The sequence below is a fragment of the Salmo salar genome, chromosome ssa14 (assembly GCF_905237065.1).
Source record: "Salmo salar chromosome ssa14, Ssal_v3.1, whole genome shotgun sequence".
Classification (NCBI taxonomy): Eukaryota; Metazoa; Chordata; class Actinopteri; order Salmoniformes; family Salmonidae; genus Salmo; species Salmo salar.
This window is the reverse complement of record NC_059455.1, coordinates 55433986-55458176: the sequence shown is the minus strand read 5'-3', so window position 1 is coordinate 55458176 and position 24191 is coordinate 55433986. Positions and strand designations below refer to the sequence as shown.

At 45.2% G+C, this 24191-nt stretch overlaps 1 protein-coding gene across 4 annotated transcripts in view; it reads right to left on the bottom strand.

Moving 5' to 3' along the window:
* Positions 1-24191, bottom strand: part of LOC106569778 (plectin) — a 137291-nt gene that overhangs the window by 67431 nt on the left and 45669 nt on the right. For all 4 annotated transcript variants that reach the window (XM_014141390.2, XM_045694588.1, XM_045694589.1 and 1 more), the window contains exon 2: positions 16903-16964. In XM_014141390.2, the coding sequence (XP_013996865.2) occupies positions 16903-16964 (62 nt within the window). The remainder of the gene's footprint in view (positions 1-16902; positions 16965-24191) is intronic.

The following is a 24191-nucleotide window of genomic DNA, read 5'->3' as shown; positions in this document are numbered from 1 at the left end:
CCAGGCAGTGTCAGAGTAAGGCCCTAAACATTGTCGAAGACTCCAGCCACGCTAGTCATGGACTGTTCACTCTACAACCACACAGCAAGCAGTATCGGAGTGCCAAGTCTAGGTCCAAAATACTTCTTAACAGCTTCTACCCCCAAGCCATAAGACTTCTGAACAGCTAATCAAATGGCTACCCAGACCCCTCTTTTACGCTGCTGCTACTCACTGTTTATTATCTATGCATAGTCACTCTCTACCTACATGTACGTTACCTCAATTACCTTGACTAAACGGTGCCCCCGCACCTTGACTCTGTACCGGTACCCCCTGTATTTAGCCTCGCTATTGTTATTTTACTGCTGCTGTGAATAATTTGTTTCTTTTATTTTCTACTTTTTATTCAACACTTCTTAATTTTTTTACTTCTTAAAGTATTGTTGGTTAAATGCTTGTAAGTAAGCATTTCACTGTAAGGTCTACAGCTGTTTTATTCGGCGCATGTGACAAATAACATTTGATAAGTCTGGCTGTACAACCGATTGGCAAACATACTGCAAATTGAGAAATCATGTGACTGAACAGAATAAAAAGAAGAAGAAACTACACAATGAAACAAAGTTAAATGACATAAAGAATGATAGTAAAAAGCTTTGGAGCATCTTGAATGAAATTTTGGGAAAAAAGGCAAACTCAGCTCTATCATTCATTAAATCAGATGGCTCATTCATTACAAAACCGACTGATATTGCCAACTACTTTAATGATTTTTTCATTGGCAAGATTATCAAACTTAGGCATGACATGCCAGCTACAAACGCTGACATAACACATCCAAGTATATCTGACCAAATTAAGACCAAGACATGAATTGTAATTTTGAATTCTGTAAAGTGAGTGTGGAAGACGTGAAAAAATTATTGTTGTCTATCAATAATGACAAGCCACCTGGGTCTGACAAATTGGATGGAAAATTAATGAGGATAATAGTGGATGATATTGCCACTCCTATTTGCCATATCTTAAATTTAAGCCTACTAGAAAGTGTGTGCCCTCAGGCCTGGAGGGAAGCAAAAGTCATGTCGCACTTCCACATTTGCGATGAAAGGTGACAGAGCTAGAGTGGTGTTTGTCAGACCCTGAGACATCCCGAAAATCGGTCTTCTCATAACAACGTTTGTAGTGTCCAAACGGTTTGACCTACAAACTAATGTGAACCCAATGTGGAAAGAGGAGATGGAACATGATGGTGTTCTCCATTTTGCTCTACGACCCCCACATGTGTCACAGGACTCGTCTGAAGGTAACCAGTACCGGTTTCAAAAAATGAATGGAAGTATGAAGGCAGTATTGTGCCCACACAAAAAAGGGGATAAATATGTGTAAAAATACACTACCGTTAAAAGTTTGGGTTCACTTAGAAATGTCCTTGTTTTTGAATAATCGTAATATTAAATATTCATGAACATACAAGTATCTTATATCATTTAAAAGCTTAAATTAGAGTTAATCGAACTGCATTGTCCAATTTAGAATAGGCTTTACAGCAATGGCATACCATGCGATTGTCTGACGACAGCGCCCCACATCAACATATTTTTCAACCAGCACAGGCTGACAGAGACTACAATATAAATTAGCTAATAGCAATTACTATTTATAATTAATCACATCACGGGTGAGCTCACCACTGATCAAAATAATTGAGTAAAACACTTTCTAGAAATCGAAAGTAATCCGACGATGGTTACTTGGTGCGCGCCGCCAAGTTTTTTTCGCATCAGCCAAAGATAATAAGAGGAGACAAGATGAGTTTGGTCTGTTTATAGTATGCATGTTGAAGGGGGTGTATGGTCTACCATCGTTCACATCCCATCATTCAAGTTTGTGAGTGAACCCTCCCTCACCTCATTTTGTTATAACATCTTTGGTCTGATAGATGTTTACTTGTCAACAAACGTGGCTCCAAAAATAGCTGGAATTAGCTTAGCTCATCATAATCAGTACAACCTTCAAAAAAGTAGCTGGTGGGAGACATAGTAGAGGAGACCAATTGCTATGCCTTGGAGCTACAGGAGAAGAGAGAGACAGGAGTGAGGGGGAAACCTGCTAAATGAGTGACAACCACATGTATACCTTCCTGGTGACAGTCCTCATGGGAATAGTAAAGAAGAACTCTCTAAGAAAATACTGGAGCACAGATCTTGTTTGTAACCCCCTTCTTGCCACCCTCTTTTCCCCAAGACCGCTTCCTAGTTCTGCTGCGATGCCTGCATTTCATCAACGATGCTACTGCCAACCTAAATGACCCATTACACAAAATAAGAAATGTTCTTACCAGCCTGACATCAGCATTTGGTTGGGTCTTTGTGCCATACAAGGACCTATGCATTGATGAGTCCCTGATGGTCTTCCCTGTGGCTCAGTTGGTAGAGCATGGTGTGTGCAACGCCAGGGTTATGGGTTCGATTCCCACGGGGGGCCAGTACAAAAAATATATTTAAAAAAATAATGAAAAATGCATGAAATGAAATGTATGCATTCACTACTGTAAGTCGCTCTGGATAAGAGCGTCTGCTAAATGACTAAAATGTAAATGTTATGGAAGGGCAGACTGGCATTCCGTCAATATATTCCCTCCAAAAGGCACAGGTTTGGGTCAAGTTCTTTGTTATGTGCGACATGAAGACAGGATTTGTCTAGGACATTATAGCCTGCACAGGGTCCACCACTGGCATCCAACATTATGAGGGGCTTGGGGTGTCCGGGTCCATGGTGATGACTAGTAGTAGTAGTTTAATTAAAGGATAATAAATAAAAAACTGGGGTGCACATTGTTAAAATATCGTCCTATTTATTGTTATCGCATCAATTCAGGCAAGTGTTGAACCAGTGCAACTGTAGATCCGAGTCATTGTAGCCATTGTAGCCATTTCTTAACTCTTCTTGAACTACACTGTTGGTTAAGGGCTTGTAAGTAAGCTTTTCACGGTAAAGTCTACACCTGTTGTATTTGGCGCATTTGACAAATAAAGTTTGATTTGATTTGAGTCCAGTGGCACCACTGTAAACGATTTCACGCTTGCCTGCTTAGCGAGTACTGCTTCCCCCTGATTCTGCTCATATGGAGACTCAAACTCAGGTCTTCTACCACGAACACACGTGTGTTAGATGTGTTAGTTTCAAGTCTCCGGCAAGCGTAGTCATTATAAGGTTAACGTATGTCTGACTGGTTTAAGACTGTGTTACCCTAGGCATTGGTCCTGTGACTTGGATGGGTCTCTTCAAGGAGGAGGTCAAAGAGGGGTGAAGTGTAACACAGGGGGTTCGGTGACCATGCTTGTCTGAGGCCTGAAAAGTTGCATTGTCTGGCAGACTTGCATACAGGACACCTGTGTTAGAACCAATGTTCCCTCTAAGCTGCAAGCACATTAGCCCGAGACTGCCATGCAGCTCCCCGGGACTGCTGAGCAAAGCACATGAGAAATAATAGCCCATGGAGAAAAACACGAGATTGAACTTCACTCAACTTTGTAGAGTTTTTCCTGTTAGTTAACACTATCAACGTTTCCCTTTACTGTGGCAATTGTGATCGAATCAACGCAATATTAGCCACTTTCAAAGCAACATACCCGAAACAAAACAAACTACGTAAAATAGTTTGTTGTAGGCAGAACCCATCGGAGTAGGATTCTATTGCATTGACACACAGTTCTCAGCCCGTACTCTACACAGACCGGTGAGCATAACCAATCAGAGCTGCAGTAGGCCTATATGCAAATAGACCATTGCCATATATGGATCTTGTCACGCCTGCTCCCGCTTCCCCTCTCTGGTGCTCGAAGGAGCCAGGCTGCCCATCATTTCGCACACCAGTCACCATTGTTACGTGCATCACCACTTTATTGGACTCACCTGGACTCACCTGGACTATTAACCTGTTAGGGCGAGGGGGCAGTATTGACACGGCCGGATAAAAAACGTACCCGATTTAATCTGGTTACTACTCCTGCCCAGTAACTAGAATATGCATATAATTATTGGCTTTGGATAGAAAACACCCTAAAATTTCTAAAACTTGTGGCAAAGAAGGGGGTCGAGTGATAAATGGCAGATATGTGAGGGCAGAACTAATAAACGGGCTCTGCCCGATCACTAAAATGGCCACCCCGATCAGAACTACAGATCACAAAATGGCCGACTGCCAAAACTACAATTCCCAGAAGCAAGGGGAACCCTCAGAAGGTGGAGCCGACCCACAGATAAAAGGTCAAGAAAAAACAGGAAGAGAGAGAGAGGGCGGGAAGGATCTATGAACCATAGAGAAAGAGACAATCTACATTGGCTGGATTTACCGTGTACGAGCTGGACTGTTTTGGACTTACCTGTTGGCGTTTAGACCTGGACCTACCGAGAACCAGATTTGTGTACCGAACCCTGCTATCCTTGACCTTACCTGTGGCCTGGGTGGACCAGGACAGCGAAACAAACACACAGGTACTGTCATGTTCGAAAGAACTTTCATTCTCGGCTGACTTTGGTGACAGTTTCCCACTTAATTTGTGACAAACGCTCCTAACTTTGAAGAGGTTTGCCACAAACTGTTTGAATGGTGTCTGTGAGTATAACAGAACTCAAATGGCAGGCCAAAACCTGAGAAGATTCCATGCAGGAAGTGGCCTGTCTGACAAGTTGTGTTTTATCTTGGCTCTTTTTATTGAAGACTGAGGATCTTTGCTCTAACGTGACACTTCCTACGGCTCCCATAGGCTCTCAGAGCCCGGGAAAAAGCTGAACGATATCGAGGCAGGCTCTGGCTGAAACACATAATCGCTTTTGGCAAGTGGCCGATCAGAGTACTATGGGCTTAGGCGCGTGCCCGAGTCGACCGAATGCTTTATTTTCTTTCGTCTGTTTACCTAAACGCAGATTCCCGGTCGGAATATTATCGCTTTTTTATGAGAAAAATGGCATAAAAATTGATTTTAAACAGCGGTTGACATGCTTCGAAGTACGGTAATGGAATACTTAGATTTTTTTTGTCACGAATTGCGCCATGATCGTCACCCTTATTTACCCTTTCGGATAGTGTCTTGAACGCACAAACAAAACGCCGCTGTTTGGATATAACTATGGATTATTTTGAACCAAACCAACATTTGTTATTGAAGTAGAAGTCCTGGGAGTGCATTCTGACGAAGACAGCAAAGGTAATAACATTTTTCTTATAGTAAATCTGACTTTGGTGAGTGCTACATTTGCTGGGTGTCTAAATAGCTAGCCCTGTGATGCCGGGCTATCTACTGAGAATATTGCAAAATGTGCTTTCACCGAAAAGCTATTTTAAAATCGGACATATCGAGTGCATAGAGGAGTTCTGTATCTATAATTCTTAAAATAATTGTTATGCTTTTTGTGAACGTTTATCGTGAGTAATTTAGTAAATTCACCGGCAGTGTTCGGTGGGAATGCTAGTCACATGCTAGTCACATGCTAATGTAAAAAGCTGGTTTTTGATATAAATATGAACTTGATTGAACAAAACATGCATGTATTGTATAACATAATGTCCTAGGGTTGTCATCTGATGAAGATCATCAAAGGTTAGTGCTGCATTTAGCTGTGGTTTGGGTTTATGTGACATTATATGCTAGCTTGAAAAATGGTGTCTGATTATTTCTGGCTGGGTACTCTGCTGACATAATCTAATGTTTTGCTTTCGTTGTAAAGCCTTTTTGAAATCGGACAGTGTGGTTAGATTAACGAGAGTCTTGTCTTTAAAATGGTGTAAAATAGTCATATGTTTGAAAAATTGAAGTTTTTGCATTTTTGAGGTTTTTGAATAACGCGCCACGGGATTACACTGGCTGTTACGTAGGTGGGACAATTTGGTGCCACCTACCCTAGAGAGGTTAAATGCTTCTTGTCTCCCAGCGTCTGTCCTTAGAGAATGCTGACACCAATAATGGAAGCACCAGGGAGTTTTGTTTTTTGTTTTGGTTGGTGACGTCAGGCCCAGGTGCCGCTGGAACCGGAACCGGTGGAGCCTCTGCGGACTTGTCGTGCTTCCTCGCCTTAGCTGGCTCAAGAGGTTTCCTTGCCTCGGTTGGCTCAGAAGGCTCCCACACCACATCATGCCTCAGCCGGTTTGCCAGGCTCCAACGCCTCAGCCGGTTTGTCGGGCTCCCACGCCTCATCCGGCTTGTCAGGCTTCTACTCCTCAGCCGGCTCATTGCGCTCCAACATCTCAACCAGTTCGTCGGACTCCCACACCTCAGCTGGCTCGTCTGGCTCCCATGCCTCGGCCGGCCTGTCAGGCTTGCCCAGGTGGGACGCCGGGTGGTGCCACTAGAGGGAGGGTACTGTCAAGCCTGCTCCCACTCCCCCTCTCTGGCGCTCGAGGGCACCAGGCTGCCTATCATTACGCACCCCTGTCACCATCGTTACGCACATCAGCGCTTCATTGGACTCACCTGAACTCCTTCACGTTTTTGATTGCCTCCCCTATTTCTGTCTATTCCTCACTTTCATCCCTCTCTCAGCATTGTCGTTTTGTTTCCCCTGTCCAGACGCTGTCCGTGTTTTGTTTCATGTCTGTTATTTATTAAATACTCACTCCCTGTACTTGCTTCTCGTCTCCCAGCGTCTGTCCTCACAGATCTGTGTCATTTACTTTGAACTGGACTGCAGTTACAGCTGTGGTCGTGAGTAGATGCGCTTGTTTTGAGATTATTTATTTATATTTTTTATTTAACCTTTATTTAACTAGGCAAGTCAGTTAAGAATAAATCCTTATTTAGAATGAGGCCTACCAAAAGGCAAAAGGTCTCCTGCAAGGACGGGCGCTGGGATAAAAAAAAGATATAAAAGAAATATAGGACAAAACACACATCACGACAAGAGAGACAACACAACATAAAGAGAGACCCAAGACAACAACATAGCATGGCAACAACACATGACAACAACATGGTAGAAACACAACATGGCAGCAGCACAACATGGTAGCAGCACAAAACATTGTACAAACATTATTGGGCACAGACAACAGCACAAAGGACAAGAAGGTAGAGACAACAATACATCACGCAAAGCAGCCACAACTGTCAGTAAGACTGTCCATGATTGAGTCTTTGAATTAAGAGATTGAGATAAAAACTGTCCAGTTTGAGTGTTTGTTGCAGTTTGTTCCAGTTGCTAGCTGCAGCGAACTGAAAAGACAAGCAACCCAGGGATGTGTGTGCTTTAGGGACCTTTATCAGAACGTGACGGACATAATGGGTGTTGTATGTGGAGGATGAGGGCTGCAGTAGATATCTCAGATAGGGGGGAGTGAGGCCTAAGAGGGTTTTATAAATAAACATCAACCCATGGGTCTTGCGACGGGTATATAGAGATGACCAGTTTACAGAGGAATATAGAGTCCAGTGATGTGTCCTATAAGGAGCATTGGTGACAAATCTGATGGCCGAATGGTAAAGAACATCTAGCCACTCGAGAGCACCCTTACCTGCCGATCTATAAATTACGTCTCCGTAATCTAGCATGGGTAGGATGGTCATCTGAATCAGCGTTAGTTTAACAGCTGGGGTGAAAGAGGAGCGATTACGATAGAGGAAACCAAGTCTAGATTTAGCTTTAGCCTGCAGATTTGATATGTGCTGAGAGAAGGACAGTGTACCGTCTAGCCATACTCCCAAGTACTTGTATGAGGTGACTACCTCAAAAGGTAGTAATCACACCTGTGGGGAGAGGGGCATTCTTCTTACCAAACCACGTGACCTTTATTTTGGATGTGTTCAGAACAAGGTTAAGGGCAGAGAAAGCTTGTTGGACACTAAGAAAGCTTTGTTCTAGAGTGTTTAACACAAAATCTGGGGAGTGGCCAGCTGAGAATAAGACTGTATCATCTGCATATAAATGGATGAGAGAGCTTCCTACTGCCTGAGCTATGTTGTTGATGTAAATTCATAAGAGCGTGGGGACTAGGATCAAGCCTCGGGGTACTCCCTTGGTGACAGGCAGTGGCTGAGACAGCGGGTGTTCTGACTTTATACAGTGCACTCTTTGAGAGAGGTAGTTAGCAAACCTGGCCAAAGACCCCTCAGAGACACCAATACTCCTTAGCCGGCCCACAAGAATGGAATGGTCTACCGCAGTGGTTCCCAAACTTTTTATAGTCCCGTACCCCTTCAAACATTCAACCTCCAGCTGCGTACCCCCTCTAGCAACAGGTTCAGCGCACTCTCAAATGTTGTTTTTTGTCATAAGAATGCGTGTGTAACGGATTGGCAGTCGTGGTGAAGGAATGAGGCACAGGAAGCAGCGAGCACAGGGTAGTGGCGTATTTAATGTACACTCACTCATTAAACAAAATACTCCCCCACACAGGGGAGAAAATGCACACGGCGTAAAATAGCGCCGACACGAACATGAACCGTCACTTTAGAAATAATCCCGCACAACACGGAAGCGGACCAGCTAACATAAATAGCCCCGCTAATTAACAAAACTAAACACAGGTGCACAAAACCAAAAGGGAGGGAAAACCAAAAAAGGGAATCAGTGGCAGCTAATAGGCCGGTGACGACGACCGCCGAGCGCCACCCGAGCAGGAGGGGGCGCCACCGTCGGTGGGAATCGTGACAGTACCCCCCTCCTGACGCGCGGCTCCCGCAGCGCGCCGACACCGGCCTCGAGGACGACCCGGAGGGCGAGGCGCAGGGCGATCCGGACGGAGGCGATGGAAATCCTTCAACATGGATGGGTCCAAGACGTCCTCCGCCGGCACCCAGCACCTCTCCTCCGGGCCGTACCCCTCCCAGTCCACGAGGTACTGCAGGCCCCTCGCCCGGCGTCTCGAGTCCAGAATGGCCCGTATGCTGTACGCCGGGGACCCCCCGATACCTGCGGTACCTCACCTTCCTGCAGGGGACCAGCTACCACCAGCCTGAGGAGAGACACATGAAATGAGGGGTTAATACGGTAATAGGAAGGGAGTTGTAACCGATAACACACCTCGTTTATCCTCCTCAGGACTTTAAAGGGCCCCACACACTGCGGCCCCAGCTTCCGGCAGGGCACGCGGAGGGGCAGGTTCCGGGTCGAGAGCCAGACCCTGTCTCCTGGTACGAACACGGGTGCCTCACTGCGGTGGCGGTCAGCAATCCTCTTCTGCCATCCACTGGCCTCCTTCAGGGAGTCCTGGACAGCTCTTCAGGTCTCCTTGGAGTGCTGTACCCAGTCCTCCACCGCAGGAGCCTCGGTCTGGCTCCGGTGCCATGGTGCCAGGACCGGCTGGTAACCCAAAACACACTGAAAGGGTGACATGTTAGTAGAGGAGTGGCGAAGTGAGTTCTGGGCTAACTCAGCCCAGGGAATGTACCTCGCCCACTCCCCTGGCCGGTCCTGGCAATACGACCTCAGAAACCTGCCCACCTCCTGGTTCACCCTCTCCGCCTGCCCATTGCTCTCGGGGTGAAAATCGGAGGTCAAACTGACCGAGACCCCCAGCCGCTCCATAAACGCCCTCCAGACCCTGGATGTGAACTGGGAACCTCGATCAGAGACAATGTCCTCCGGCACCCCGTAGTGCCGGAAGACGTTGGTAAATAGGGCCTCCGCAGTCTGCAGGGCCGTAGGGAGACCGGGCAATGGGAGGAGACGGCAGGACTTAGAGAACCGATCCACAACCACCAGAATCGCAGTGTTCCCCTGAGAGGGGGGAAGATCTGTCAAGAAATCTATAGACAGGTGCGACCATGGCCGTTGTGGAACGGGGAGGGGCTGTAACTTCCCTCTCGGTAGATGCCTAGGAGCCTTACTCTGAGCGCACACCGAACAGGAAGAGACATAGGACCTCACGTCCTTAGCCAAGGTGGGCCACCAGTACTTCCCCCTGAGACTCCGCACTGTCCTCGCCACACCAGGATGACCCGCAGTAGGTAGCGTGTGCGCCCATCGAATCAAACGATCACGAACACCGAGCGGCACATACATGCGACCCACGGGAACCTGCGCACGTGCAGGTTCCAACACTAATGCCCGCTCGATGTCCGCGTCCACCTCCCATACCACCGGTGCCACCAGCCTAGACGCTGGAATGATGGGAGTTGGATCGATGGGCCGGTCCTCCGTGTCATAGAGACGGGACAGCGCGTCGGCTCTAGTGTTAAGGGAACCCGGTCTATAGGAGATAGTGAACCTAAACCGGGCGAAGAACATGGCCCACCTTGCCTGACGCGGATTCAGTCTCCTCGCTGCCCAGATGTACTCCAGGTTTCGGTGGTCGGTCCAGATGAGAAAGGGGTGTTTAGCCCCCTCAAGCCAGTGCCGCCACACCCTCAAAGCTTTTACCACCGCTAGCAACTCCCTGTCCCCCACATCATAGTTACGCTCCGCCGAACTGAGCTTCTTCGAAAAGAAAGCGCAGGGGCGGAGTTTCGATGGCGTACCCGAGCGCTGTGATAGCACGGCACCCACCCCAGCCTCGGATGCGTCCACCTCCACTATGAATGCTAGAGACGGGTCCGGGTGCGCCAACACGGGTGCGTCGGTGAACAGGGTCTTCAACTTCTTGAAGGCTCCGTCCGCCTCCGTCGACCATCGCAAACGCACCGGCCCCCCCTTCAGCAGTGAGGTAATGGGAGCCGCTACCTGGCCAAAACCCCGGATAAACCTCCGGTAGTAATTGGCAAAGCCTAAGAACTGCTGCACTTCCTTCACCGTGGTTGGAGTCGGCCAATTACGCATGGCCTTAACGCAGTCACACTCCATCACCACCCCCGTGGTGGAAATGCCATAACCCAGAAAGGAAACGGCTCGTTTGGAAAACACACATTTCTCAGCCTTAACGTATAGGTCATGCTCCAGCAGTCTACCAAGCACCTTGCGCACCAGGGACACATGCGCGGAGCGGGTGGCGGAATATATCAGAATGTCATCGATATAGACAATCACGCCCTGCCCGTGCAGGTCCCTGAGAATCTCGTCAACAAAGGATTGAAAGACGGCTGGAGCATTTTTCAACCCATACGGCATGACGAGGTACTCATAATGGCCCGATGTGGTACTAAAGGCGGTTTTCCACTCGTCTCCCTTCTTGATACGCACCAGGTTATACGCGCTCCTGAGATCCAGTTTCGTGAAGAACTTTGCTCCGTGAAATGATTCCACCGCCGTAGCGATGAGAGGTAGTGGGTAACTAAACCCCACTGTGATAGCGTTTAGACCTCTGTAATCAATGCACGGACGCAGACCTCCCTCCTTTTTCTTCACAAAAAAGAAACTCGAGGAGGCGGGTGAGATGGAGGGCCGAATGCACCCCTGTCCCAGGGATTCAGTGACATATGTCTCCATAGCCGCTGTCTCCTCCTGTGACAAGGGGTACACGTGACTCTTGGGAAGCGCAGCGTTAACCTGGAGGTCTATCGCACAATCCCCTGTCGATGGGGTGGTAATTTAGTCGCCCTCTTTTTACAGAAGGCGATCGCCAAATCGGCGTACTCAGGGGGAATGCGCACGGGGGACACCTGGTCTGGACTCTCCACCGACGTGGCACCTATGGAAACTCCTAGACACCTCCCTGAACACTCCTCTGACCACCCCTGGAGAACCCCCTGTTTCCACGAAATACGGGGATTGTGACCAGCCAGCCAGGGGACCCCCAGCACCACCGGAAACGCAGGCGAATCAATAAGGAAAAAACTAATGCGTTCCTTATGATTCCCCTGCGTTACCATGTCCAGTGGCACCGTGGACTCCCTGACTAGCCCTGACCCTAATGGTCGGCTATCTAGGGAGTGCACGGGGAAGGGGGGGTCTATCGGCACCCGCGGAATGCCCAGATTAATGGCAAGTCCACGATCCATAAAGTTCCCAGCTGCGCCTGAATTGACTAGCGCCCTATGCTGGGAAGAGGGAAAAAAATTTAGAAAACAAAACAGGTAAGAACACGTGACCAACAGGGGGTTCTGGGTGAATGTGGTGCTGACTCACCTGGGGTGACCGAGAAGTGTTCTGCCTGCCCTCTCGACTCCCAGACTGGCTCCTCCAGCACCGGTCGGCCGTGTGTCCTCTCCGACCACAGCTGGTGCAGGAGGAGCCAGCTCCTCCGGTGCCCCTTGGCACGGCCCCCCCTACCTCCATAGGGGTAGGGGCGGGGGTGCACGGAGGTGGAATGGGCAGGACCCTCTCCGAACGCCCGCGGGCAGCCAGCAGATTGTCCAAACGAATGGACATGTCGATGAGCTCGTCCAGGGATAGAGCGGCATCTCGACAGGCCAGCTCCCTGCGGACGTCCGCCCGGAGACTGCATCTATAGTGGTCTATGAGGGCCCTGTCGTTCCACCCCGCCCCAGCAGCCAAGGTCCTGAACTCCAACGCGAAGTCCTGAGCGCTCCTCATCTCCTGCCTGAGGTGGAACAGCCATTCACCCGCCGCTCTTCCCTCCGGAGGGTGGTCGAACACGGCCCGAAAGCGGCGGGTGAACTCTGGATAATGGTCCCTCGCCGAGTCTGGGCCATTCCAGACCGCATTAGCCCACTCCAGAGCTCGGCCCGTCAGGCAGGAAACGAGGGCACTCACGCTCTCCTCTCCTGAGGGAGCAGGTCTGACGGTGGCCAGGTACAGCTCGAGCTGGAGCAGAAATCCCTGGCACCCAGCCGCCGTCCCATCATACTCCCTCGGGAGCGCCAAACGAAGCGCGCCTGAGCCAGACGTAGTGGGAGGAGGAGGTGGCTGCATCGGAGGAGCCGGAGGTGGAGAGAGGAGACCACTTCTCTCCCATCGGTCCATCCTCTCCATCATCTGGTCCATCGCGGATCCTATGCGGTGGAGGACCGTAGTGTGGTGGAGGACGCGTTCCTCCATCGAGGGGACAGGGGTGGCCGCTGCTCCTGCTGATTCCATACCTTTTCGTGGTGCGGGATTCTGTAACGGATTGGCAGTCGTGGTGAAGGAATGAGGCACAGGAAGCAGCGAGCACAGGGTAGTGGCGTATTTAATGTACACTCACTCATTAAACAAAATACTCCCACACACAGGGGAGAAAATGCACACGGCGTAAAATAGAGCCGACACGAACATGAACCGTCACTTTAGAAATAATCCCGCACAACACGGAAGCAGACCAGCTAACATAAATAGCCCCGCTAATTAACCAAACTAAACACAGGTGCACAAAACCAAAAGGAAGGGAAAACCAAAAAAGGGAATCAGTGGCAGCTAATAGGCCGGTGACGACGACCGCCGAGCGCCACCCGAGCAGGAGGGGGCGCCACCGTCAGTGGGAATCGTGACAGCGTGTGAGTTTTTGTCACAACTCGGCTCGTGGGAAGTGACAGAGAGCTCTTATAGGAACAGGGCACAAATAATAATATATTAATAATCAATAATTTTGCTCTTTATTTAGTCATCTTACATATAAAACCTTATTTGTTCATAAATAGGTTAATGAGAAGGGTGTGCTTGAAAGGATGCACTTACCTCTGCAATGTTGGGTTATATTGGAGAGAGTCTCAGTCTTAAATCATTTTCCACACAGTCTGTGCCTGTATTCAGTTTTCATGCTAGTGAGGACCGAGAATCCACACATAGGTACCTGGTTGCAAAGGGCATCAGTGTCTTAGCGCGATTTGCCAAGGCAAGAAACTGAGCGCAGCACTATCCAGAAATCTGTCAGTGGCTTCTGATTAAATTCAATTTTCACAGAACCGCTTGTTGCAATTTCGATGAGGCTCTCTTGTACAGATATCAATAAGTGGACTGGAGGCATGGCATGAAAGGGATAACGAATCCAGTTGTTTGTGTCGCCTGTTTCGGGAAAGTACCTGCGTAACTGCGCCAAGCTCACTCAGGTGCTTTACTATATCACATATGACATTTTCCGTAAGCCTGATTTCATTTGCGCACAAACAATCATACAATGATGGAAAGACCTGTGTGTTGTCCTTGTTAATGCAGACAGAAAAGAGCTCCAACTTCTTAATCATCGCCTCAATTTTGTCCCACACGTTGAATATAGTTGCGAAGAGTCCCTGTAATCCTAGATTCAGATCATTCAAGCGAGAAAAAACATCACCCAGATAGGCCAGTCATGTGAGAAACTCGTCATCATGCAAGGCGTCAGACAAGTGAAAATTATGGACAGTAAAGAAAACTTTAAGCTTGTCTCTCAATTTAAAAAAAACATGCCAATACTTTGCCCCTTGATAACCAGCGCACTTCTGTATGTTGTAAAAGCGTTACATGGTCGTTGCCCATATCATTGCATAATGCAGAAAATGCATGAGAGTTCAGGGGCCTTGCTTTAACACAGTTAACCATGGTTACATACGGACCGTTAGTGGAATTTCCGTGAGAGTAATGGTTAATGTGGTTGGATGTTAATTATTTGACTAGGCTACCTGTATTTGACATTGTGTTGTTATTTTGCTGAACACTAGATAGTTTAAAATGTATAGCCCAGTTGGAAAATATAAATGTGAAGATTCTTTTTTTTATATATATATATGTGAATCACATTTCATTTGGCATACACGTACCCCAGTTTGGGAATACCTGGTCTACTGTATCAAAAGCTTTGGGCAAGTCAATCGGTGACACCCTCCAGGTGTCGCCCATCTTCCCCACTTATCCCCTGGGTATTTATACCTGTGTTTTCTGTCTGTCTGTGCCAGTTCGTCTTGTTTGTCAAGTCAACCAGCGTTTTGTCTCAGCTCCTGCTTTTCCCTAGTCTCTCTTTTCCTTGCTCTCCTGGTTTTGACCATTGCCTGTCCTGACTCTGAGCCCACCTGCCTGACCACTCTACCTGCCTCTGACCCTGAGCCTGCCTGCCATCCTGTGCCTTTGCCACTTCTCTGGATTATCGACACCAGCTTGCCTTGATCTGTCATTTGCCTGCCCCTGTTGCTGTAATAAACAGCTTCTGCATTTGGGTCTTACCTGAAACTTGACACCTATAAGAGTTAGGATCAGCTTGATCTCCCCCTTTAAATAAAGGACAAACCGTGGCTGCCTTCCAAAGCAATGGGAACATCCTCAGAGAGGAGAGACAGGTTAACCTCTATGGGCTAGGTGGGACGCTTGCGTCCCACCTACTCAACAGCCAGTGTAATCCCGTGGCGCGATATTCAAATACCTCAAAAATGCAAAAACTTCAATTTTTCAAACATATGACTATTTTACACCATTTTAAAGACAAGACTCTCGTTAATCTAACCACACTGTCCGATTTCAAAAAGGCTTTACAACGAAAGCAAAACATTAGATTATGTCAGCAGAGTACCCAGCCAGAAATAATCAGACACCCATTTTTCAAGCTAGCATATAATGTCACATAAACCCAAACCACAGCTAAATGCAGCACTAACCTTTGATCTTCATCAGATGACAACCCTAGGACATTATGTTATACAATAAATGCATGTTTTGTTCAATCAAGTTCATATTTATATCAAAATCCAGCTTTTTACATTAGCATGTGACTAGCATTCCCACCGAACACTGCCGGTGAATTTACTAAATTACTCACGATAAACGTTCACAAAAAACATAATTATTTTAAGAATTACAGATACAGAACTCCTCTATGCACTCGATATGTCCGATTTTAAAATAGCTTTTTGGTGAAAGCACATTTTGCAATATTCTCAGTAGATAGCCCGGCATCACAGGGCTAGCTATTTAGACACCAAGCAAGTTTAACACTCACCAAAGTCAGATTTACTATAAGAAAAATGTTATTACCTTTGCTTTTCTTCGTCAGAATGCACTCCCAGGACTTCTACTTCAATAACAAATGTTGGTTTGGTCCCAAATAATCCATTGTTATATCCAAATAGCGGCGTTTTGTTCGTGCGTTCAAGACACTATCCGAAAGGGTAAATAAGGGTGACGAGCATGGCGCATTTCGTGACAAAACATTTCTAAATATTCCATTACCGTACTTCGAAGCATGTCAACCGCTGTTTAAAATCAATTTTTATGCCATTTTTCTCATAAAAAAGCGATAATATTCCGACCGGGAATCTGCGTTTAGGTAAAAAGAGGAAAGAAAATAAAGCACGGGGTCGACTCGTGCACGCACCTAAGCCCATTGTCCTCTGATCGGCCACTTGCCAAACGCGATAATGTGTTTCAGCCAGAGGCTGCCTCGATATCATTCAGCTTTTTCCCGGGCTCTGAGAGCCTATGGGAGCCGTAGGAAGTGTCACGTTACAGCAAAGATCCTCAGTCTTCAATAAAAAGAGCCAAGATGAACAACAACTTGTCAGACAGGCCACTTCCTGTTCAGAATCTTCTCAGGTTTTTGCCTGCCATATGAGTTCTGTTATACTCACAGACAGCATTCAAACAGTTTTAGAAACTTTAGGGTGTTTTCTATCCAAAGCCAATAATTATATGCATATTCTAGTTACTGGGCAGGAGTAGTAACCAGATTAAATCGGGTACGTTTTTTATCCGGCCGTGTCAATACTGCCCCCTAGCCCTAACAGGTTAAAAGGTCAGAGATAGGCTTGGTGATTATATGGGTAGCAACCTTAAAGAAGAAAGTGTCTAAACCATCTGACCCAGATGTTTTTTTTGGGGTCAAGTTTAAGGAGCTCCTTTAGTGCCTCGGACTCAGTGACTGGCTGCAGGGAGAAACTTTGTAGCAGGGCAGCTTCCAAGAAGCTCCAAATCATATTTGAGTAATATCGGATGATTCATAATACCAAGGCAGCACCACAGGCCAGTGTTTTCCTTTTCTTACCATAGACACTTACACAACAGGCAGTGATAATAGTAGTACCAGTTATGTTTTATGACCAGCTGGTTGGATAGACTATAGTACCACACAGAAATGGCTGCAGCAATTAAGCTGAGGAGCTGAGGGATGAGCTCAAGAGTGAGGTGTTGTATATGTCCTCATCTTACCTTCATCAAGTGCTTGTTGACCCATTTTGTGAAGGTCTTTTTCTGTACCCGGTCCCGTTCATCTATGGTAGAGAGAGAAAGTGATGGTTAATATCAACAGCATGCAGACACTCAACTTCAACTAAGAGACCAAGAGTTATATAGATATAGAATTCTGGGGTGTTTGCGGTAATGTCTATGGGGATCTCAAACGTGTGAATAGTTCATACAGTCAAGTGGGGTGGTATGCTCACTTCCATAAAACTGGATCAGAGAGGATAATAATGTTGAACAAAAAAGTTGTTTACATTTTTTTCTCCATCTAACAGTTCTTACAGTGCCTTGGCAACACACACTTTATATATAAAAGTATGTGAACCCCCTTCAAATTACTGGATTTGGCTATTTTAGTCCCTGTATGAATGTTACAACATTTACTGGAAAGCTTTCCCAGAAGAGTGGAGGCTGTTAAAGCAGAAAAGGTGGGACCAACTCCATATTAATGCCTATAATTTTGGAATGATATGTTCGACGAGCAGGTGTCCGCATACTTTTGGTCATGTAGTGTATGAGGAGTGAGATGGAGTAACTTACAGTGTTACCATTTGTTGCTCAACTGGGGAAGAGCAATCTCCCTAAATGAACATGTTCCACCTTGTAATACTGTTCTCAGGTCTGTTTTTGATTCCACCGTGTGATTACTAACTCTAGAGGTCGGTCAATGCATGTCTGATTATGGGGAAGAGTGAAAACTGTCCTGCTATCGCACTCAACATCTACTAGCAGCAGGCGTGAGTTGTGCAATGTTTTCCACACAGTCTAACAACCAGGAACCTGATCCAAGCCTGGCAAGACCAATACCAAGGCAACCCAATTCTCACTTCCCTATTCAGTCTCATTCTGTACAGTAGTTTAACGCAGTGTCATGACGTTGGCCTGTGGGTAAGGTTTATGACCCCCCATAAATACCTTTCTCCCTTCCCCTCTCTCTCTGACCCTACTGAAGGACTGTTGAATAGCCTTTGTTAAATATAGAGAGTCTGGGAACATCAAACAAATGGGGAAAAGGAACCATATTTCGGTAATAGAACTAGTTGGAAATATGCGTTGGAACTTAATGAGTATGGATGTCAGTTCGGTTGTCATCTGAGACATTATGACTGATGACAGGACGACATAAACTGTACCTGGGAAAGTCCACACATTCTAGTTATCAAATTCACATGGAATTGTTGTGCAATTTAAATGTTTGATATTGAGATTGTTTGTTAGGAGATTAAATGTAATTTTATCTTCCAAATGAGAGAATTGGGTTTTCATAAGGAAAGTGCCCTGCTTAATCAGTGGCCCGCCCCTGTGAAGAGACAGGGGTTATAAACGATGAAACACACCCTTCTCCCCTCGCCACTATATAAGACAATGACACAATGTAACCGTAGTTCCACTACGTGAGGTCTGCAGCCTCTGCGTTAAAAGGACACACATGTCAAGTACAGAACTAAGCCAACCTCGGCGTGAGCTTTGGTTGCGAATGGTATGAACTTTGAATGCTTATTCACTACAGAAGTGATACTCCCTAGCCGTTGAGTTAGCAGCGGCCGCTGTAGACGTGGGCTAGGAAAGGACGGACGACAGATCCAGTCTAACACACAACGAAGATACTACAACGTATCCAATTTACCACCAGAGACATTCTTCCGAGGACAAGAAGATCTCTGTTGGCCAAAACCGCCAGCATCTATGACCAACCTACCGAAGCACAGCTCAGAGTAAATATTTATTGCATTTTCCTTTTCCAAATGGGCGGTAATTTAGAATGCATACGTTAATGTATTTACGATGGCATAGCAAAGCTCTTTCTGTGTTCCTCAGTCTTCCCGCTCTTTCATTCAAGCCCAACCCCCTTTCTTTGTGTAACAAGCCGCCATGTCGGCTCTGTCCACCAGGGACGTTTTCTGTATGACATAATTTGTATTCTGTGTATATGTAATTCTGTGTGATTAGTTTAGGTATTTGGTAAATAAATAATTAAACCCAATTTTGTATAGCTGATTCAACTTGTTAGCCAGGGTTCGTGAAGATAACCAAGAATTTACAACTTTCATTATGAGACTGAAAATAAGATGAGGATTAATATTGACGGCTATCGATGTGAAATATTACTACGTTTTTAAGAGTTTATTCGGAAGATAACGGCTCCATAAACACTCTTCCGTGGTGTCCCGACTTTCTAGTTAATTACATTTACATGATTAGCGAATCAGGTGATATTAATTACAGAGAAATAATTTTATAGGATAGCATGTCATATCACTTAATCCGGCATAGCCAAAGACACGACAGCAGGATTAACCTGTTATGGCTAGGGGGCAGTATTTTCATGGCCGGATAAAAAAACGTACCCGATTTAATCTGATTATTACTCCTGCCCAGAAACTAGAATATGCATATAATTATTAGCTTTGGATAGAAAACACTCCAAAGTTTCTAAAACTGTTTGAATGGTGTCTGTGAGTATAACAGAACTCATTTGGCAGGCCAAAACCTGAGAAGATTCCAAAACGGAGGTATTTGGACATAAATATGGATTATTTCGAACAAAAACAACATTTCTTGTGGAAGTAGCAGTCCTGGGAGTGCATTCTGACGAAGATCAGCAAAGGTAAGAGAATATTTATAATACTAATTCTGAGTTTAGGTGACCCCGAACTTGGTGGGTGTCTGTATAGCTTGCTGTGATGGCGAGCTATGTACTCAGAATATTGAAAAATGTGCTTTCTCCGTAAAGCTATTTTAAAATCTGACACAGCGGTTGCATCCAGGAGTAGTCTATCTATAATTCTTTAAATAATTGTTATATATTTTGTCAACGCTTATGATGAGTATTTCTGTAAATTGATGTGCACATTCACTGGACGTTTTGGTGGGAATACATTTTCTGAACATCACACGCCAATGTAAAATGCTGTTTTTGGATATAAATATGAAATTTATCGAACAAAACATACATGTATTGTGTAACATAATGTCCTAGGAGTGTCATCTGATGAAGATCGTCAAAGGTTAGTGCTTCATTTAGCTGTGTTTTGGATTTTTATGGAAAATGGCTGTGTGATTATTTTTGTCTATGTACTCTCCTAACATAATCTAATGTTTTGCTTTCGCTGTAAAGCCTTTTTGAAATCGGACAATGTGGTTACATCAAGGAGAAGTGTATCTTTAAAATGGTGTAAAATAGTTGTATGTTTGAGAAAGTTGAATTATGACATTTTGTTGTTTTGAATTTGCCGCCCTGATATTTAACTGGCTGTGTCCCGCAGGTGGGACGCTAGCGTCCCACCTAGCCCATAGAAGTTAAGTAAAAATACTTTAAAATTCTAATTAAATTGTTTTTTTGTGGTATCTTTACTTTACTATTTATATTTTTGAAAACTTTTACTTTTATAATGTACTTTTTACTCATGACATTTTGAATGCTTAGCAGGGCAGGAAAATGGTCCTATTCACACACTTATCAAGAGAACATCCCTGGTCATCCCTACTGCCTCAGATCTGGTGGATTCACTAAATACAAATGCTTCGTTTGTAAATTATGCCCCTGGCCAACCTTTAAATAAAAAAACAAGAACATTGTGCCATTTGGTTTTGATCCATAAGTATATTTGAGCAATTACATTTACTTTTGATACTTAAGTATATTTAAAACCATATACTTATACACTTTTACTTAAGGTATCTTTACTTGTATTGGGTACTTTTTTCCACCACTGGCCTGCAGGCAGGCATTTTCCAAGAGCAAGAGAGGGAAAAAGGGGAGAGAATGTTTGTGCGGTAATAGCATTCACAGACTTGATCGAGAACACACCCAGTGGACTACATTGTCAAGGCTGTGGGTAACTGGTGAAAGGAGTCGGGCGCAGGAGAGCTGAGATCTGTGGACAAGGTATTTAATACAAGATAACACCAGTATAAACAAAATACTACGGTGTGGGAAAAATACCGGTACCACAAAATAAAAGGGCGTAATAAGAAAACCCGGCAACAAAATACCAGCCACAATACCAGCCACCAGCCACGTCGCGGACACTGACGTCTTCCTTCCGGACCAGCTAAACACCTTGTTTGCCCACTTTGAGGATAACACATTGCCATAAGGTTGTGGACCATAACTAAATACATGTTTGCTGAGAGAATAGACCAGTAAAAAACTGACGTGGCCAGATACCAAGGACTGTGGGTTCTCCTTCTCCGTTGCCGACGTGAGCAAGACAGTTAAACGTGTTAACGCTCGCAAGGCTGCCGGCCCAGACGGCATCCCAAGCCGCATCCTCAGAGCATGCGTAGACCAGCTGGCTGGAGTGTTTAAGGACATATTCAGTCTCCCCTATCCCAGTCTGCTGTCGCCACTTGCTTCAAAATATCCACAATTGTTCCTGTAACCCAGAAAGCAAAGGTAACTGCACTAAATGACTGTCTCCCCATAGCACTCACTTCTGTCTTTATGAAGTGCTTTGAGAGGCTAGTTAACCTCTCTGGGCTAGGCGGGACGAATTCGTCCCACCTACGCAACAGCCAGTCTAATCCAGTGGCGCGATTTTCAAATACCTTAGAAATGCTATTACTTCAATTTCTCAAACATATGACTATTTTACAGCTATTTAAAGACAAGACTCTCGTTAACCTGTTATGGCTAGGGGCCAGTATTTTTCACGGCTGGATAAAAAAACGTACCCGATTTAATCTGGTTACTACTCCTGCCCAGTAACTAGAATATGCATATAATTATTGGCTTTGGATAGAAAACACCCTAAAGTTTCTAAAACTGTTTGAATGGTGTCTGTGAGTATAACAGAACTCATATGGCAGGCCAAAATCTGAGAAGGTTTCATTCAGGAAGTGGCCTGTCTGACAAGGTGTCGTTCTTCTTGTCTCTGTTTATTGAAGAGTGAGGATCTTAGCTGTCCCGTGACACTTCCTACGGCTGCCATAGGTTCTCAGAAGGCGGCAAAAAGCGGAATCGTGGCTTTGCAGGCTCTGGCTGAAACAAAGTAGCGCGTTTGGGTAGTGGCTGGTTACAGTACTGTGAGACTCAGGCTCGTGCCCGCGTCGACCGAAAGGTTTGTTTTCATTCCTCTGTTTAGCTAAATGGACATTCCCGGTCGGAATATTATCGCTTTTTTACGAGAAAAATTGCATAAAAATGGATTTTAAACAGCGGTTGACATGCTTCGAAGTACGGTAATGGAATATTTAGAAATTATTTGTCATGAAATGCGCCGTGCGCGTGACCCTTCGTCACCCTTGGATAGTGTCTAAACGCACGAACAAAACGCCGCTATTTGGATATAACAATGGATTATTTTGAACCAAACCAACATTTGTTATTGAAGTAGCAGTCCTGGGAGTGCATTCTGACGAAGAACACCAAAGGTAATCAAACTTTTCTAATAGTAAATCTGACTTTGGTGAAGGCTAAACTTGCTGGGTGTCTAAATAGCTAGCCCGTGATGCCGGGCTATGTACTCAGAATATTGCAAAATGTGCTTTCACCGAAAAGCTATTTTAAAATCAGACACCTCGATTGCACAAAGGAGTTCTGTATCTATAATTCTTAAAATAATTGTTATGTTTTTTGTGAACGTTTATCGTGAGTAATTTAGTAAATTCACCGTAAGTGTTCGGTGGGAATGCTAGTTCTGAACGTCACATGCTAATGTAAAAAGCTGTTTCTTGATATAAATATGAACTTGATTGAACAAAACATGCATGTATTGTATAACATAATGTCCTAGGGTTGTCATCTGATGAAGATCATCAAAGGTTAGTGCTGCATTTAGCTGTGGTTTTGTTTTTTGTGACATTATATGCTAGCTTGAAAAATGGGTGTCTGATTATTTCTGGCTGGGTACTCTGCTGACATAATCTAATGTTTTGCTTTCGCTGTAAAGCCTTTTTGAAATCGGACAGTGTGGTTAGATAAAGGAGAGTCTTGTCTTTAAAATGCTGTAAAATAGTCATATGTTTGAAAAATTGAAGTTTTTGTATCTTTGAGGAATTTGTCATTCGCGCCACGCCTATCATTGGATATTGGAGCAGGTGTTCCGCTAGCGGAACGTCTAGATGTAAGAGGTTAAGATAAGAACATATAGCCAGCTACCGTATTATCTAAGCTTGAAATATAGAGACGGTTTAAGAGAGTGAGAATTGAGTACAGTTCATCTGTATCAAAGCAAAGCCTAGCATGGGAGTTGAAGCTATAATTCATTCATCAGTCATCTGTGACTTGAGAAATAGAGTTTGATTTCATCCTCAGGATAAGCTATTAGATCAAAGCAGATCTCATGTGACAATGAGAAAGAACAGAGCAATGTCAGGGGAGTCATGGGGCAGGGCAAAAGAGGAGAAGATGTGCCCCACCAGTGCCAAATCCCTTTACTGGTACTGCCTGTGTACCAACACAGAAGTGGCAATGTGAGGTGCCACACACAACCTTTCCTGTTGTGCCAATGCAGCAACCTCATGGTAGGCAGCTAAGTCAAATCCCCCTCAGATATGTCTTCAACAGTAAAACTGTGTCCCAAATGGCTTCTCTATTCCCTATAGTGCACTACATTTGACCAGCACCCCATATGACTGTATAGTGCACTATACAGGGAATAGGGTGCAATATGCGACATTGCTTAAGAGTCCCCCTGCTGTGACACTGACTATGATCTACAGAAGCAAAAGTCAAGGGGTACCTGAAACAAACACTTAACATTCCAACCCCAAAGATGTTCCATTTCAAAACATCATAATAGGAACTTAAATCCATTTATCATGAATGTGTGTTTTTGGTTGTAAAGCTATACAGTCTGGAACACTTTACTCCAAGCCATGGCTATAGCCGTTCATAGGCTGGGATACAGAGACAAGGATTGGAGTTAAGGGTTAGCCTTTAACCTGTTGGGTCTAGGGGGCAGCATTTGCACGTCTGGATAAAAAAAATGTACCCGATTTAATCTGGTTACTAATCCTACCCAGTAACTAGAATATGCATATACTTATTATATATGGATAGAAAACACTCTAAAGTTTCCAAAACTGTTTGAATGGTGTCTGTGAGTATAACAGAACTCATTTGGCAGGCAAAACCCTGAGACATTTTCTGACAGGAAGTGGATACCTGATGTGTTGTATTGACTTTAAACCTATCCCATTGAAAAACACAGGGGTTTAGGAATATTTTGGCACTTCCTATTGCTTCCACTAGATGTCACCAGCCTTTACAAAGTGTTTTGAGTCTTCTGGAGGGAGATCTGACCGAACAA